Genomic DNA, 14,616 nt, shown 5'->3' with positions numbered 1-14,616 from the left:
CAGTCATTTTAATGAATGTTATTTAAGGAGGTGTTTTGTTTTGTTTTGTTTTTACAGTTCTGTACAGCACCCTGATGTTTTGAGAAAACATAAATGTGCATATATACATATAAATCAGAGTACAGAGATGTTATGTTTTGTGTCATGGACCTTTAAGTCCGCTTACCTTTCCCGGTGGGCGGTGTTGCAGCTGGTATCTGGAAATCTACAGTGATCTGGTGTGGGGGGCAGAAAGTTGACACCCCCATCGGGGTGCCCCTATTTGATGCAAGTCATAGGGCTCCCCCTATTGGTGGTTTACCCTTATATGGACTCCCTGCAGATGGGTGGGAGTCGAGTTAAAGCCTGGCTTCACCTAATGCTAAGCCAAACCGTTCACATCTGTAACCAATAAAGTTAGCATCAAAAAGATTTGGAAGAAAGCTGTCAGACTTTCTTCTCCTGCAAGTAAAAAAATAATGAAGAAATAATAATAATAATAATAATAATAATAATAATAATAATAATAATAATAATAATAATTCTTTTTAAAGTTTTTATTTATACTTTTCAAATTTATACATTTCACTAGTTTTGCAACCAATTTAACAATTCAAAGTTTGACTTCCTTCCCCCTCTTTCTGTGGTTACTTACATTTATTTTTTAATATCCAAATTCATTTAATTATCTACTATAAATATATACTTTTATGAGACTGCAGGTTGTTACAATAATCCTGCTAATGTTTGTATCTGTTTGCAATTTATCTGTAAATATTCAATAAACCATTTCTATTTTTTAATAAAAAGTTTGTTATTTTGGTTTCACCATTTCTGCATATTCCATAAGTTTTTGTATCCATTCTTCCTTTGCTGGGACTTCTGCTTCTTTCCACTTTTGGGCATGTAGCATTCTTGCTGCTGCAGTAGTATACATAAACAAATTTCTATACAATTTGGGTAATTCTGTCCTTATAATTCCCAAAAGAAAAGCTTCTGGTTGTTGTTTTTTACAAAAGTTATTTTGAACATCCTTTTCAATTCATTGTATATTATTTCCCAGTAAGCTTTAACCTTACTACAAGACCACCACATATGATAAAAAGAATCTTATTTAATAATAATTCTTATTATTATTCCTGAAGCCATATGCAGCAATGGGGGAAACAAACAACCCTCAAACCTGAATGATCTGTAGTTGTATAATGAAATCCATCAGCATTTAGGACCATAAATTGTCTAATGGAGGTCAAGCAACTGGCATTTTGTTATGTGGGTTAGCAGCTAAAATGAAGTGGGGACGTCCAGAACAGGGGAAAATAACAGATGAGAAGAATGAAAAAGAAAAACCCAACAAAACTTTGTTACTTCAAAAGTGAACATAGAGTTTATTCTTGTGGAATGTATATGACAGCACAAGTACTTCCAGGTTTGTATTATTCACCAAGTGAAGGTGATCAAACTCATCTTTTTTGGGGTTCTGGCAATGTCACACAGAATTGCACTCCAAGAGGGATGCAGCGGGAACTCTTTGACACTCTGATGCCTGAGGGCTGCTTTTCATTGCTGTGCCATCTCATGGGGAAAAAACATTTCTAATGAAAGATTTAACAGAAATTCAAGTGACTCTGCAAAAGATATGCGAGCCATCAGTAGGAAATAGTGGATTTTTACAGTTTTGCTTTTTCTCCATTTCTCTTTCTTTTTTCTCCATACTTAAGTTCGGGTCACCATTTTAGTTTGCTTATTTATTCACTTTCACATCATTGTGGTGAAAAAAGACCCTGTGACATTTCATTACAATTCAGTGCAAATTTCTCCTAATATACCCATTTTTGTATGCAGTTTTGCCTAATGTACACATTTTTCTGCAAAACAATGTCTCCAAATATAATGCGCTTCATATTATGTTCCACTACTCTATGCATACTTTAACCTAATATGTGCACATTTGTACACATTTTTTTAGCTAAAGAACTGCATTGCAAAATGCATTTCGAAGGATACTTGCATTTCAGTGCACAGATTGTTTCAAAAAGTGCAAATTATGTAGGTTCACTTTCAAATGTGAACGGAATCAAAATTCTCCTCATCCCTAGCCATTAACCAAGTGTTCATACATTTGCTTGCAGAGTAAATTTTTATCCTCATCTGTATGCAGGTGAATTACTTATGGGAAGGATGCCATCTTTTCAAATAATGCTAATATAACCATTCTTATGCACTATTCTTAATGTGTGCAATACATTCTAGTTAAAAGATGGTCTAGAAATATGAAAAAAATGGCATTCATTTGCATGCATTTGAAAGAATATATTTTGTTCATTTTAAGGGGTAATTAAGTGATATCATATGAGAATTATTTTGGATGCTAAGATATATATTCAGTGCACTGTACTTTAAGGAGACAAGATGCAGATAGAAATTAAGATAGGCTGGCATAAAAAGAGCTGTACCAGGTGTGTCCCATCAGCCCCATAGAGACCTGGTTAAGTTTTCAGTCTCCCTGTCTCTAACTAGGACTTTTAAAAAAAGGACAAGTAACTTGTGAAGCACCTGACTGGACAGACTGCGATACACACATCAGTTTTCCTATTATTATTATTATTATTATTATTATTATTAGGCAGAGAAACTAGTGCATCAGCAATAGAGACCCTAGCCTGACATTGATTTCTGTGTTCTTAATGTCTATGGGTTTATTGCCAGTGATAATAACAACTGGACAGCTACTAAATTTTTGAAAATGCAAAGGCTTATGACAGCTTCAGTTATAATTATGGCTTTAACACCTAAGTCTGAGGAAACAAACACCTCCTTTGGCAGAGTTATCAGCGACTGTCAATCAGAATTTAAAGCGTTCTACAAACAGAGATGGAGTTTTATTTTAGGGTCAGGTCACCAGATCATTCTCTAAAGCCCTGCAGCCTTGCGAGAGTTTAAGGTCAGGTCAACTAAAATAGTAGCAGGAAGGATCAACATAGCAAAGTGAATGAGGAATGTATGTGTAGTTAACCCAGTTCCAATAATGACCAAGTTGAAGAATGCAGTAGTAGATAGGTAGCCGTGTTGGTCTGCCATAGTCAAAATAAAAAAATTCCTTCCAGTAGCACCTTAAAGACCAACTAAGTTAGTTCTTGGTATGAGCTTTCGTGTGCATGCACGAAGAAGTATCTGAAGAAGTGTGCATGCACACGAAAGCTCATACCAAGAACTAACTTAGTTGGTCTTTAAGGTGCTACTGGAAGGAATTTTTTTATTTCAAGTTGAAGAATAGCTGTACATTTGTGGCTATTTTTGGACTGCCCACTTTGGTAATCAAGAGTAATTTGTGAATTAAGGAGGTGCATGTCAGAGGCTAAAATGCATCAGGCTCTTTCTTGTTTGCTGTTAATTTATTCCTGTGTTTCCATGCTTTAGAAGCATTCTGGGATGGAAACTCCACTCCCAGCCACACTGGCATGAAAGTAAAAAAGCAACAGCCTCACTGGAGTAGCTAAAATCAGCAACTGACACTAAGCCAAGAGGCGGTGAAAGTAATAATCTGTTTTGGGGAAAGATTAGTTATTCAATTAAATAAATATACAGAGGAGCAAGGCAAATAACTTATGTCCTCACAATTCACTTGCCTGTCCAGTGGTCTTTCCTAAATTCTGACTGGCCAGACTAGGGACTTGCCCACATTTCTGTTTGTCCTGTGCCTAAAAAGCGTGAGTCCAAGCTGTTTTCCACTTGTTTTTTTTTTACTTGCTGAGTGGTTTTCTGTTTATCCCACCACTTTCCCTGGGAAAACCCGCTCTTTAGTGCTGAATCAGAGCAAATGTCAATCTGTTGTAAACCTGATTAATGTTTGCTCCGATTCAGCAGTAAAGATGAGGTTTTCCACAGGTGAAAGCAGAAGTCTAGATGAGCCCTTGATCTTGCTCATCCTATAGTGGACAGATTTCTTCAAAGACTGACCATTCTCTATGAATTGCCTTTCCATCATTATTTATGTTCCAGGTTCGAAAAGAGTTGGACTGAACCAATATTTCTCACTAGTCTAACTTCCACCACACCAAATTTTTTCCAGCTAATTCTCAAATTATTATTATTATTATTATTATTATTATTATTATTATTATTATTATTATTATTATTATTAATATTTCACAGCTCAGTGAAATCAACACATAGTTCATCACTAAAAAAATGTCACCCCATGTGTGATGTTGCATCTGATTGGCTGTGCTGGTCCATGTGATTTTATTTACTCCATCTTAGAGATGGCGTAACATCACGTGCCATTGAACAACACCATTCCATTGCCTTTGTTATTGCTTGTTTATTGATTGACACATTGCCTTTTCATCCAGTATGCACACAAGACAGCTTGCAATAATAAGATAACATTATGATCCAGAACATTCCTATGCAGTGGATGCTCGGGTTGTGAACGTGATCCATGCGGGAGACACGTTCACAACCCACAGCATCCACAACCCGCAGCACCACATCTGCACATGCAAGGGTCACAATTCAGCACTTCTACACATGTGCAAAGTGCAATTTAGTGCTTCTGTGCATGCGCAAGCACCGAAACCCGGAAGTAACCCGTTCTGGTACTTCCGGGTTTCGGCGCATCCGTAACCTGAAAATGCATAACCTGAAGTGTCTGTAACCCAAGGTATGACTGTACATTAAAAACATCAAACCCCAAATAAACTGAAACAAGCACAAGAGACAGTATTATGACAGAGGCAAGGAAAGAATAACTGGCCATACCTTTCACTCACCCCAGGGGCTTTCAGTATAACCAGTGCTTTCTCTCTCTCTAAACAAATGTTTAGTGGTACAGTGGTACCTCAGGTTAAGTACTTAATTCATTGCAGAGGTCCATTCTTAACCTGAAACTGTTCTTAACCTGAAGCACCACTTTAGCTAATGGGGCCTCATGATGCTGCCACGCCGCTGGAGCACAATTTCTGTTCTCATCCTGAAGCACAGTTCTTAACCTGAGGTACTGTTTATGGGTTAGCAGAGTCTGTAACCTGAAGCGTATGTAACCCAAGGTACCACTGTACTTTCATTTCCCTACTCATATTGAAATACTGACCCTCAATGAGGCCAAACTTAGATACACAAAACGTTTAGGGGTATGCGTACCCCTGTGTCTCCTCAGAAAAAAGCACCGAGTCTAACATAATAGGAAAAGCTTTAAGAGAGGTATCCCCCCCTCATTTCCACACTCCGCAGAGATTTGCTGGGTCCGCCATCACAGTGGTTCTCTCCAGCAGCCAAGACAGGAGCTGGTCAGATGCCAACCAACTCAGAGAAGTAGACAGTTATCTGGTCAGTAGCAGACAGTGTGCTGGGTGTTGATGCTCGCTTGACCTCCAATCACTCAAATTGCTGCTACTTACCGAGAGGCAGAGAGAGATGGAGAGGGAGAGAAGGCTGGCTGGCTGGCTAGCTAGCTGGTGCAAATGCAAAACACCAGATTGGCCCTGTCAACGTGATGGTGGACCCAGCAAAACTCTAAGGATCTTACTTTTCTCTGAGCCGGGTTAGTACCTTTCACTTCCTGGGACCAGCTGTGCATTGGATTCATTCCCTCCACTTCCCTTTGGCTGCTGCATCATGTCTTTGCTCTCTGCCCCCAAACTGGAAGGAAAAAGGCACTTTAAGTTTTGGTGGGCAAGAAGTTCGATGCCCTTTTCCTGTCCTCCATTACATACCCTCCAACATGCTTCCAATGAAAATGGGGGTGTCCTATTCAACAACAACAACAACAGCTATTACATGGTACCTGGGGTTACATATGCTTCAGGTTACATATGCTTCAGGTTACAGACTCCGCTAACCCAGAAATATTACCTCGGATTAAGAACTTTGCTTCAGGATGAAAACAGAAATCGTGCAGCGGCGGCGCAGCGGCAGCAGGAGGCCCCATTAGCTAAAGTGGTGCTTCAGGTTAAGAACGGTTTCAGGTTAAGAACCGACCTCCAGAACGAATTAAGTTCTTAACCCGAGGTACCACTGTATTTTTATTTTTATTTATACTCCGCCCATCTGACTGGGTTGCCCCAGCCATTCCGGGAGGCTTTAAACATGCATAAAAACACAACAAAACATTAAACATTTAAAAACTTTCCTATACAGGGCTGCCTTCAGATGTATTCTGCAGGTTGTATAGTTACTTTTCGCCTTGGCTCAGGGAGTCACATAATTCCATACCCTCCACCATTTCTCCGATGAAAATAGGGACATCCTAAGGAGAAGTGGGATATTCCGAGATCAAATCAGAAACCGGGATGACTTCTGTAAATCCAGGACCGTCCCTGGAAAATAGGGACTGGTTTCCATCAACAGTGGACACGCTTAAGCAGTAGTACCCATAATGCAATCTGTTGTCCACAGCTGGTGATGGTCATATGTTCTGGGGCTAGGGTCTGGCATAGGAGTGGAGATGACTTGTGGCTGGTTGCAACCTTCTCTTGAATTTTCACTTGGAAATAAAAAACTGCTGTAGTATAGCTCCCCCCTCCTTAAAAGCAAATAATCTCTTCTCACCTTTTGCTCCCTTTTTATCTTCTTCCGTCTCATTCCCTACTTACTTAGAGGAAAATAGGAGGCTGCATTTCCAATAACTTCAAACAGCCCCCTGGCTGTACAGGAACAGGAACACCATTTAATTGCTAGGAGACTCTTTTCTTCCTGAGAGTTTTGTGCCTTCCGAGGGGATGATATAGCTGTCTCTTAAAATGCCAAGTTTTTCTTCTTCTTCTTCTGGGTCTATTTGTAATCGTATCTCCTTTATTGGCATTATTGTAGTTGTCATTATTTATATACTGTACTGTAAATTTATATACCACTATTCATAAAGGAAGATCAGAGTGGTTTACAACAATCACGCATAAAACTGTACAGTAAAATAAAATAGAAATGAAATTATTATGGATAACGCAAATTCTAGCTAGGGAAAAAAGCCAGGAGAAAAAATGTGAAAAGATATTCTGGCCAGTGATCTGATGATGCCAGCTTACTTATATAACATACATCTTTATAACAGAAGTCAGAGCTTCAGTTATACCCTGATGGTTTCCAGATCTTGTCACCGATTGGCAATTGTCTGCAGCAGACCATAAAATAATTAATTTTAGAACCAATTTAAGAAGCTGGCAATTTTCTGGAATGAGGCTGGTCTCTTCCAGAGTTCCATTTCCCCACCATACCTCCCTGAATGAGCTTTTAAACCTGTTGAAAAACTGGCCCTTCGGTTAGGGGGTGATCAGAAGTGATACCTCTCTCTCTCTCTTTATCGCTCAGAGTTCACGATCCTTCCACAATTTTCATTTTTAGCTTTTAGAACCTTTAGACCCCCCCTTTTTTTAACAAGCCACAGAGAGGAAGAATTGACACTGAGGCTTTGAGACAAGGGGCTCTGTTCATTGAACATTTCAGGTGGCATGAAGTCACAATTCATTAGCTTCATAACGACATGGCCTCCGTGACCTGATGCCAGCTATAATGCAATTCCTTTTTTAGGTGATGTGCTTTTGGGTTTTTTTTAAAAAAGATCAAACCATTTTCAAGTCCAAATGGCTACAAGTCCCCAAAAATCATAAAGGTGAACTGCTTGGCCCGAAATATCCATAACTGCCCTTGTGTAGAAGATGCACATAGGTTTGGGCACTGGGAATATTCTACTGTTCATGGGCTTCCTAATAATAAATAATAATAATACATTTTATTTATACCCTGCCCTCCCTGGCCAGAGCCGGGCTCAGGATGCCTAACACCAGTAAAATTATAGTAAAAACATAATAGGAAAAAACCCCCAATTTTAAATACAGGTTAAAATGCAATTTAAAATGCAGCCTTATTTTAAAAGTAGCCCATAGATCAAAACCATAAGGGGAGGGAAACATAAGGGTCAGACTGAGTCCAAACCAAAGGCCAGGCGAAACAGCTCTGTCTTGCAGGCCCTGCGGAAAGATGTCAAGTCCCGCAGGGCCCTAGTCCTAATACGAATACCTGCAATTTTGCTAGTCTAAGCAAAGCATTATTATTATTATTATTATTATTATTATTATTATTATTATTATTATTATTAACACTATTAGCTTCCCTGGTGCTTGAATTTTGGAGGGAAGTGCGTGGAGCAGTGGAGGGAATACGTTGTACTCTGTCTTCTTCTCTGGCGATCGATCACTTGTAGCTGAGTAAGATTGCCTTCCATGAACATGATTTTAACAGTGAGTGACTGTGGAGGCCAATTCTGGATCCACACTTCCTTCCACAGTGGGGACATTGGTTTCCAGGTGGAAGTTGATCACAGTGAGGGTTTGCCAAATGTGCCTTCCTCTTAGCATGTTTCTCCCTTTCGTCCTGAGTTCGAGAGTCTTCAAAACCCATGACACCTTCGATAAAGGCTGTTCTCCAATTGGAGTGCTTGGGGGTCAGCATAGCTGAGCAACTGCCAAGGTCTATGTATCATCATTGGGATCAATGCCAAACATGGATACCCATGGCCTTGCTCCTACACCCCTTTGTGAGGTAAATGCCATAAATGTAAAGGACATGACTTTACCCTAAGAATCATGGGAAATGTAGTCTGTTAAGGGAGTTGGAACTGTAGCTTTTTGAATGGTAAACTGCAGTTCCAAGAATCCTCAGGGAGAAGCAATGTGTTTTAAATATGTGCTGCCTAAATTTCGCTGCCATCTTTTAAGTGGGGGACCAGTGACAGGATTTGCTTCCAACTTCATGTCCATCAAGCCCTGCATGTAATTTGGGTCCAGAGGAAAAGGACAAGCACATAGTGGTGAAATGAACAGAGGCATTCAGGGAGGGATCGCTGTCCTTCCTCCTCTTCCTGCTGCAATCGCAGCAGTGCCGACAGCAGCATCTCCCTAAGTCGCTCTGAGGCAGCTGCCCAGGCAGGAGTGGCGTGGCTTATCTTACTTGGGGGGGGGGAGGGGAATTTATTTTAAAAACACATCTTTTTTTGCCATTTTGTCACTCCCCTCAGTAATGACACCTGGGGCAAACGGCCCCAACCACATACTCCTTCCTATGCCTCTGCCTTCAGATGTCTTCTAAAAGTCAGGTAGTTGTTTATTTCCTTGACATCTGATGGGAGGGCGTTCCACAGGGTGGGCGCAACTACCGAGAAGGCCCTCTGCCTGGTTTCCTGTAACCTCACTTCTCGCAGTGAGGAAACCAGCAGAAGGCCCTCGGCGCTTATTTTTATTTTTTATTTTTTGCATATTTGTGCGCATTTTGTATACATTTATTTTGTTTATAGAGGAATAGTTAGGGGTAAGTGTAGGGTTAGGGTGGGGGTTAGGTTTGGGCTTAGGGCTAGGTTTGGGGGTGGGATCAGAGTTTGGGATCAGAGTTTGGGTGGGAATTTTAGATAGGTAGTTAGCTTAGAAAGGAGGGGGGGATTTTTCATAAAGAAGATGTGCAGATTGTAAGTACCATTCCTTTGCTTTCTCTTGGTCTCCTGGGGGGGGGGCGGGGTGTGAGTCCCGAGGTCCCCTCCACAGCTTTAGCTCTTTTGGTCCACCAGGGAGCTTCACGGCTTAGTGGAGATTTGAACCCTGCTCTCCCAGGTCCTCCCAGTCCAGCCCTCCAACCACTACAACTCTGTCTGGTTCCATTTTGCATCTTTCCAGCTGTCCTACAATATTGGCCTTCTCCCCCTTCCTGGGGATCTCTCTGGCTCCAAGGAAGACTCCACCCCCTTCCTCATGTTCTGCTCCTCTTCTGGGACACCTTGATGCTTGGAGGACCCTTCTAGGGGTCTCCTCCCTCACCAGGAAGGGCAGGGCTGTCCTAAGAAGACGAGGCAGAGCAGCCCTTTAACAGCTGGAAATGCTTGTCTTTCCTTTGGGCTGGAGCTCTTGAACCCATAGCACTTGGGGCCTCCTTTCTCTCTCTGCCAGCCATTCATGCTCTGGGCTGCCTCTTTCCAGCTTTGGCGATGCCCTTTCAGGTCGCAGAACTGCAGAGAGATGGCAGGAATCCATCTCCTCCTCTCTCTCTCTCTCTCTCTCTCTCTCTCTCTCTCTCTCTCTCCCTATCTCTCTCTCTCTCTCACACACACACACACACAAATTGGGGCTGCCAGCTTCTAAGTCGCTCTCTCTGCTCATCTCTTCTAGGTTCAGGTGCTTAAGGAGGCTGATCAGCTGCAACAAGGTGGCCCCCTTGGAAGTCCTGGAGCAGCCCGCGGTGTCGGGTGAGCAAGTGGCCCTCCTTTTGGGGACGGAGGAGGGCAGGAATGGGCTGGGGGGCATCTAGTAAAAAGATTCACAGAGCCAGACGGCTGGATCCAACCCGCTTATCTGCGACAGCATCTGGAAACCCACCCCCCCCCCGAGCAACCACCCCGTTTTGTGGGGTCTGTTGGAGGAAGCAGGGGGCTGGGCTGTGGGGCAAGGCAGGGTGTAATGAGAAAACTCTTGGAAAAGCCTTGCAAGGGCTCAGGGAGGAACTCACCAATCCCCATGTCCTTCACTTTGCAGATGTGCTGGGAATCCACATCCCTTCTGTTGCGGTGAGTATTGGATAAAACGAGAGCAGGGAGGGGATCCCTCAGACCTGCCCCCCTCTTGCACTCCACTCTGCACTCTCAGATGTGGAGGAGCCCTCCCCCCACAAGGAACTGACAGCCTGACTTTTGCCTTTCAGCTGCTGGACAAAGATCAGCTTTATCTCCTGGGCATCATCCAGGACTGCCAGGCAGCTCGGCTCAGGGGGCTCCGAAACCTGAAGTACTCGAAGCAGGAGATGGCCAAAGCCATTCTGGTGAGTGATGGTTGGTGTGAGGGACCCCATGGGGAGGGAGGGGCAGAGAGGGGCTGGCGTTTGGGGTTGGAGCCATCCTCTGGAGACTCCTGGAAGGAGCTGACTTTCCTCCTCTGCTCTCTTCTAGAACATCCTTGGCCACTTGGAGTACTTCAGGGATCACCTCCTTACCCTAGCCCTGGCCTTCGAGGCCCTCCTGCAGTTGAGGTGAGTGGGGTCTTTGGGGTGGGTGGAGCTGCAGGGGGACAGAACTCCAGGGGGAGCTTTGGGTGGGCAAGTCAGGCAGGAGGGAGAAGGGGACAAGGGAGACTTGGAGGAGGCAGTGTCTAACCCCTTCCCTTTCTCTCTCCAGTTTTATGAGACCTCACTTCAGTCCCTCTATGGTGAGTGCAATCCTCCATAGAACAACAGAGGCAGTTCTGGGGAGCGCAGAGGAGGACAAAGAGGTATGTCCCCTGCTTTAACTTCTCTTTGCACAGCTCTTTCTTCTTTTTACACTCTTACAAAATTTAACTCAGCAGCACTCAGCCTCTCTTCTCTCTTTTCCCACAGGAACTGAAGAGGCCATTCCAAAGCCTGCTGGGGGGTCTCCTCCTAGAAGCCCCCAATACTAGCACCCTTCTCCAGTTGCTTACCGTAAGTATCCTTATAGCATCAGGAGTGGTTTTAGGGTTGCCCCCTGTCCCTTACCCAACTGACTGTCCCATTTCTTTCATCCCGCAGGACCTCCGATATTACGCCCTTTTGGGGAGTGAAGACCAAAGGAAATTAGGGGCCAGCAGTATATCCCTGCTGCTGGCCCTTTCACGAAGATTCCCGAACCTAAGAGTAGGTATTTTGTCTTCCTGTATTCAGTTCTTTGGTTGTTTCCATCCTTCCTGGGTGGGGCTGCTTCTCTTACACCCATCCAGGGTGGGGTTCATAGTGTCAACTGACTCATATTTGTCTTTCCTCTGCAGAACACAGTAATTCGGCCTGAGCTGGCGTGCTTCAGGAATAATCTGAAAGAAGGTAAGCCCCACACCTTGGGGACAGTGAACTCCCTTGTCCCTTGTTTGCCCAAGACACACCTCCCAGGTCTTCTTGCTGGGAGTCCTGCAGGACCTGCTCCCTGCCTGGCAGGCCTTCCCCACCTGGCCTGGGAGGGCAGCACCCAGACTGACTCCAGCTACAAGAAGCCCGAGAGGACTGAACAGATTTTCTCTCTTTTTCATTCTTTTCCATCCAGATGACATCATCATTGAGGAGCTGTGATTTTCCTCCTTGAAGGAATTGCCACTCTATTTGGACGTCTCAACTGGCCAAAGACTGGCAGAAGAAGAGGCACTCACTGAGAATCAGGAGGGGGACAGATGATTTAAGTAGCCATGAAATATGGACTGAGATTGGGCAGAACAAGAAAGGAAGAAAGGAAGAAAGGAAGAAAGGAAGGAAGGAAGGAAGGAAGGAAGGAAGGAAGGAAGGAAGGAAGAAAGAAAGAAAGAAAGAAAGAAAGAAAGAAAGAAAGAAAGAAAGAAAGAAAGAAAGAAAGAAAGAAAGAAAGAAAGAAAGAAAATGGCTCTCTCTGGTGTCACTGGATCAAGCTGATCGATTTTCTTGCATTACTTAAACTAAATAGTTTTTAATGGATTTTGAATAAACATGCAATAAATTGTTACTGTTTTGAATTTCATTGTGTCATTGTCTTCCATTGATCTGGGCACTTTTCTGTTGTTAAGGGGGCTGGAACTGTAGCTCTTTGAATGGTAAACTGCAGTTCCAAAAATCCTCGGGGAGAAGCAATGCACAGAACAGGCACCTTTGGTTGCGGAAACCTCAGGATCCAACCAGAGCTCCAGAACGGATCCCGTCCGCAACCAGAAGTACCACTGTAGTTCCTGGATCAAGGGGATGTATTTGATACTTCATATATAGCTGAGTTAGAGGAGAAAGCTAGTGTGAGCCCAGATGTCGTGGAGCAAGGACTTCCATTGAAATATGTACGTCTCTGACTCATACATCACAGTTGAAATTTGCACTAAAAGGTTTATGAATTTTCATGTGGACTTCATTTTTTTAAAAAAAAATTGCAAAAATGCTGTGGAAATGCAGAAAATGGATACTTGGGGCAGTGCTTTTTTCTGGGGTGTACGCAGGGGTACACATACCCCTAAATATTTTGTTAATCTGAGTTTGGCCTCATTGAGGGGCAGTATTTCAGTATGAGTAGGAAAATTAGAGTACCCCTAAATATTTTATTTTATTTTTTTAGAAAAAAAGCACTTATTGAGGGTGGGTAAATGGATAGAGAAACTGAAATTCACAGATTTGCCCATACCTAACTTTAAGTAGGCTGATCGCCGAAGAATTGATGCTTTTGAATTATGGTCTGGAGGAGACTCTTGAGAGTCCCATGGACTGCAAGAAGATCAAACCTATCCATTCTTAAGGAAATCAGCCCTGAGTGCTCACTGGAAGGACAGATCCTGAAGCTGAGGCTCCAATACTTTGGCCACTTCATGAGAAGAGAAGACTCCCTGGAAAAGACCCTGATGTTGGGAAAGATGGAGGGCACAAGTAGAAGGGGACGACAGAGGACGAGATGATTGGATTGTGTTCTCGAAGCTACCAGCATGAGTTTGACCAAACTGTGGGAGGCAGTGAAAGACAGAAGTGCCTGGCGTGCTCTGGTCCATGGGGTCACGAAGAGTCGGACACGACTAAACGACAACAACAACTTTAAGTAAAATTTGGTTGATATATATAAAGAAATGGTGGTCCTGAACACCAGATGCTAAGGGCAATGTGTCCTGCTTGCGCACATCCCAGCAATTTCTAGCTAGACACTGTGGGATACTGGGCTAGATGCAACATTGGTCCATACAGATGGACTCTTATGTTCCTACTAAATATTATCTAAACTTAAATAAATCTGTTCCTGTTTTGAGTTTAGCTGAAGTGCACCTTTTAATTTTATTTTAAAGGTGAACATTGTTTGAATACGTAGTCATAAATGACTACTTTTATTAATCAAGCTAATCTTTTCACATGAACAAACTTTACATAAATAAGACACAAGATACCAAATTTTTGCTCCTCCCTCTTATCTCTTACCCGATCTCCCTTTATTAAGGAGAGAAATAAATTGGAGTGGATTGTCAAGATAATTAAGCACATGCAGATGATTTCGTAGAGGCTTGGTGCGCAAATCAGCATATCATGCAATTAAATTAAAACACAAAACCGCTTCTTCTTCTTCTTTGAGACATTGGGGTGTGCCTGGCCACACCCAGTACACCTGGAATGCATGTCTATTCCTAACCCCTGCCCACCTGCTGATTCAGAGCAGTTGACTGAGGGCCTTGCACAACAGTTCCACACAGGCTAATGGTACTGAGAAGCCTGGCTTTGGGCTGCGACCTCATGCTTTCACCTGAGTTCCCAGAAAAGATGTGAAGGGGAGAAAGGATAGCACCCACAAATGATATATAGCATAAGGAAGCAAATTGCTGCAAATTGTGTCTGGCTTGGTGGCTGGTCAAGAGGAGACATGGCTCATTGGAAACACTGGGATCTTAAAAAGATCGAAAGATGAGCCAGAAGGATGTGTGGTTGAGGGCAGGGACCGCAAAGAGGGGGGTTGGCAGGAAGAGATACTGTTTGTAATATTGTAATTCAAATACAGAAAATATTAGGCTTTAAAGACATCTATTTATGTTACTGGTGATATCTGTAAATTTATACAATTATATATATTTTTAAACGAACAACAACTGTCTCTGCGGGTACTGGAAGCATTGCTATTCCCACCTGGCCTTGAGGAGATCTCAGTAATATAATAAAATAATAATAATAATAATA

At 42.8% G+C, this 14,616-nt stretch overlaps 1 protein-coding gene across 1 annotated transcript in view; it reads left to right on the top strand.

The window, feature by feature from the left end:
* The window catches only part of LOC308588538 (uncharacterized protein), a gene marked incomplete at its 3' end in the record, with an annotated part of 115,470 nt that extends 103,462 nt beyond the window's left edge, over positions 1-12,008 (top strand). The window contains exons 6-9 of the mRNA XM_081196949.1: positions 11,129-11,222; positions 11,329-11,412; positions 11,500-11,604; positions 11,736-12,008. Coding sequence (XP_081053075.1) covers positions 11,129-11,222; positions 11,329-11,412; positions 11,500-11,604; positions 11,736-12,008 — 556 coding nt within the window. The remainder of the gene's footprint in view (positions 1-11,128; positions 11,223-11,328; positions 11,413-11,499; positions 11,605-11,735) is intronic.
* Between the last annotated feature and the right edge of the window lie 2,608 nt (positions 12,009-14,616).

The sequence above is a fragment of the Podarcis bocagei genome (assembly GCF_964188305.1).
Source record: "Podarcis bocagei genome assembly, chromosome: 6".
Taxonomy (NCBI): Eukaryota; Metazoa; Chordata; class Lepidosauria; order Squamata; family Lacertidae; genus Podarcis; species Podarcis bocagei.
Note: the sequence above shows the minus strand (reverse complement) of the source record. Positions and strands in the feature narration are given on the sequence as shown.